The 4,089-nt window shown below is 48.9% G+C and overlaps 1 protein-coding gene across 1 annotated transcript; it reads left to right on the top strand.

The window, feature by feature from the left end:
- Positions 1 to 1,858: 1,858 nt before the first annotated feature.
- On the top strand, positions 1,859 to 2,876 carry LOC112954755 (olfactory receptor 52K2-like). The gene is given in 2 exon segments (XM_026048010.1): positions 1,859 to 2,803; positions 2,805 to 2,876. Coding segments are annotated over 2 exon segments (1,017 nt in total).
- Positions 2,877 to 4,089: the final 1,213 nt, after the last annotated feature.

Here is a 4,089-nt window from a genome sequence, read left to right as displayed (position 1 = left end):
TCATAGAATCATAGAATCATAGAATCATAGAATCATAGAATCATAGAATGCTTAAGGTTGGAAGGCACCTCAGAGGTCATCTAGTCCAACCCCGCTGCTCACGCAGGGTCACCCAGAGCATGTGGCACAGGGCTGCGTCCAAGAGGGTTTTGAAGATCTCCAAAGAAGGAGACTCCACAACCTCTCTGGGCAGCCTGTTCCAGGGCTCTGTCACCCTCATTGTCAAGAAGTGTTTCCTTAAGTTCCTGTGGAAAAATTTCATGTAATGCAACATCTGTGAACCGCTCGTGAAGTGGGTGATGTGTTGGGTAACTAAGAGACTGCAGGATGAAGCTATCAGTGGACCATCACCACCAAACGGTGGCTTCTGCAGAGCTGCATGGACTGCACGAGGGCTGGCTCCAGACTAGACGCAATTCTGTGCTGCTTCCATGGGTAGTTCCCAAATCAGTATTGCGGATGTATTGGGGCACATTGGGGTATGCATCTCAAACGACAATGGGGAGAGGCAACCAGAGCAGAATAGGGCATGCAAATATGAGGGCAGGGAGAGTAGACCAGGTATTCAGAGAGAGGGAGATGTGTCCTGCCAGAGACCCTGGAAAACCAGCCACCACTGGTACTGCGACCCAATGGGCTAGTGAAACTTGGCATGCATGACAGGGAAATAAGGGGACTTTCCCTTCAAAAAAATGTGGAAATCTTGGAAATGTGGGGGAAAAAATCTCTCAAAAAGGCAAAGACAAAGAGACAGTGGAACAGATCACTGGAGGTGAGAAACTTGCTTTGGTCAAGGTCTTAAAGGAAGTGGGAATACTTCCTTGATTATAAGGATCACATATCTTCATGCAATGGAAATAGTGTTCCATAAAGGCTTCCCTGGCCAAGTGCAGGAAGGTGGAGTAGGAAGCTGCGGCTGGAAGGAGCAACCAGGCAATGACAGACTGCAAGAAAAACAGATGGTTAGAGCCATAGGAATGATTAACAAAGTGTCAAGGAATGAAGCTTCTCCATCTCTGGATGCCCACAAATCTGCACTAGTGGAATATTTTTAAGGAAACCATGCTTTAGGGAAATCTTTAATCATAGAATCCTTAAGGCGGGAAGGGACCTTTAGAGATCATCTAGTCCAAACCCCTGCACACGTAGGGTCACCTAGAGTACATGACACAGGGTGGAATCTAGGCAGGTTTGGAAGATCTCCAGAGCAGGAGACTCCACAACCTCTCTCGGCAACCTGTTCCAGGGCTCTGTCACCCTCACTTTTAAGGATTTTTTCCTTCCACTTCTCCTTGGCCATCCTTACCTCTCCTCGCAGCAGCACTCTGAAGCAAGTAGGTATAACTTTACTGTCTGGGGCATGGACATCGCCCAGGAGAGTGTTTTGCATTATTATGACCCTCATCTTCATGGATGGGTATGTGAGTATGGGTGGTACCATGTTAAGCATGCCCTCTATGACTGAGTGAGTAATGGCTTCCACTTGGAAAAATCTCTTTTTTACAGCTGCACTTTTTCTCCTCTCAGTCTTTGCTGTGGACATGTTGATGGAGCAACACTCCATGGCTCCAGCTATCAAACTGACACAGATGCTGCAAGTGATGGAGACAATACAGTGTGCGGAATGGGAAGCAGAAGGTGGCCCCATCTGAGCTATGGGAGGAGCAGGACTTGCTGGTGATGTGTCCTCTGGAAAGAGATGACCACCAACGTCAGTTGAATGCAATGTGATGTGTGGAACCTGCAAGGTGCAAATGGTTCTGTGATCAAACAGGTGATAACTAAACCCCAACCCTTCTGTCAATGTGTTTCAGGGAGCTGAGGTCCAGAACAGAGCGCGGCCCGTTTCACATGTGTTATGTCAGCACCCAATCTCTCCAACAACTCTTTGCCTTTTCTCCTGGTGGGCATCCCTGGCCTGGAAGCTCTCCACGTTTGGATTTCCATCCCGTTCTGCCTTACGTACATCATGACCTTGCTGGGAAATTGCACGGTCATTCTCACTATAAGGCTGGATGCAAGCCTCCATGAGCCTATGTACTATTTCATGTCCATGCTGGCTGCCATCGACCTTGTCTTCTCCACTGCTGTGGTTCCCAAAATGCTGGGTGTGTTTTGGCTGGGCACGAGAGAAATTGCTTTTGAGGGCTGCTTCATCCAGATGTTTTTCATCCACACATTCACAGCAGTGGAGTCGGGGGTGCTGCTGGCCATGTCCTTTGATCGGTACATAGCCATCTGCCATCCCCTGAGATACAGCACCATCCTGAGCAGGTCAAGGACAACCAAGATAGGACTGCTGGCTCTGGCCAGAGGCATTGCTGTCATGATCCCCTTGATGTGCCATCTCACCAGCTTACCCTACTGCAAAAACAGAGTCATCCCTCACTCCTACTGCGAGCACATGGCCGTGGTGGAGCTGGCCTGCGCCAGCCCAACCATCAGCAATCTCTATAGCATCACTGTGGCCACACTCTTGGTGGGGTTGGACTCCATCTTCATCACTTTCTCCTACAGTATGATCCTCAGGTCTGTGTTAAGGCTGTCCAAGGAGGCACGTCTCAAGGCCCTCAGCACCTGCGGCTCCCACATCGCCATCATCCTGCTGTTTTACATAGGTGGCCTCCTCTCCATGTACCTGCAACTGTTCTCCCTTGACTTGGATCCTCACATCCGAGTCTTGGTGGCTGATTTCTATTTGACTGTCCCCCCGATGCTGAACCCACTCATTTATGGCATAAAGACCAAGCAGATCCGTGAACAGATGGTTAAACTCATAGAGAGGCTGGTAGGACTCAGGATCTCACCTGCTGATAAGGACAAGGCAGCTACTGAGAGAGGGAGGCTCTCCTAGAAGACAACTAGTCCCATCCTAGAATAAGGTGAAGTTAGATGAATTGAATTATCCTCCAAAAAATGTCCATTTCTCCTCAGGTGCTGAAAAGGGAACCTGCACTAGATGATGCACTTGGAGATGACACAGGTTTATTGAGATGAAACCCATGGTTTGGTCCTGATGGCTGCTGGCAAGGGTTGATTTGTCCAAAGCAAACACATTTGCTGAGATATCCCATTTCCCTGCAAAACACCTCCACTTTCAAACACCTCTACAATGAAGTGTTTGGATCACCTGTGATCCAACCTGTGGGCTCAGCCACCTGTGAAGTCTAATTTAATCTCAAAAGCATCCAGGTAAGCATTAAATCTGCTGTCAGAGAGGATTGAGGGCTGATCTGCAGAGGGATTTTGGTTTCTATATCTCTCTTGACATCCTTGGAGGTTAGCACTGGCCTCCTTCTGCAGATGTGGATGTGGGAATAGGATTTCAAAGGCATTGAGATGTTTCCCACTCTACATCACTGGTACACAGACACCTACATCTGATACCTCCCAGAAAATCTTCCAGGGTTCTTCTGTGCTGCAGGTGTCAGTGGGTCACATTCAGCAGCCCTGGTCACACTGAAGGACTGCAGGGATGCGAGTCCTCCAAGTCACTGATGCTTCTGAAAACTTCACCCTATGTGAGCTCTTATTTCCAGGTAGATTCCCTAAAACACGTGTGTGCGTCAAGTCCTTTTACTTATTCATTAATGTCCAACCTTAAGCATTCTATGTCATTAAATCAACTGTAAATCAATGTAAATAAACATTGTCCTACATGTGCTGTGTACATGGGGCCAAGGGCAGCAGCCACAGTGAGGGCTGACAGAAAGCCAGGACCACACAAAGAGGCGAGATCCCTTCTGAGAAATGTATCACCCTGGTCAACACCTCAAGCACCATCTTCCTAGAGAGACAGGGCCAGCAGCAGTTATGGGTGACCTTTTTCCAAATGGGCTGGTGGTGCTTGGATCAGGATGAACGTAGGAGATGTTCCTGGCAGCTGCTCTGCCCTGCATCCCATGGGCTTTGCAACCCTGGTACAAGGTCATGAGACCTCAGAGATGAGTCTCGAGCTGTGCCACAGAACAGGAGATCACCACCCAGGGAGCACGGGCAACACCAACGCAACACTGAGGTGCAGAACAAGGCTGGTAGGAAGGGACGAGTGTTTCACACTGGTCCTCAGGAAGGTTTTAGCTCCAGGAC

The sequence above is a fragment of the Nothoprocta perdicaria genome, unplaced genomic scaffold, assembly GCF_003342845.1.
Source record: "Nothoprocta perdicaria isolate Ctin4 unplaced genomic scaffold, notPer1 scaffold_504, whole genome shotgun sequence".
Classification (NCBI taxonomy): domain Eukaryota; kingdom Metazoa; phylum Chordata; class Aves; order Tinamiformes; family Tinamidae; genus Nothoprocta; species Nothoprocta perdicaria.
The sequence above is the reverse complement of the archived record's forward strand: the minus strand, read 5'-3'. Positions and strand labels throughout refer to the sequence as shown.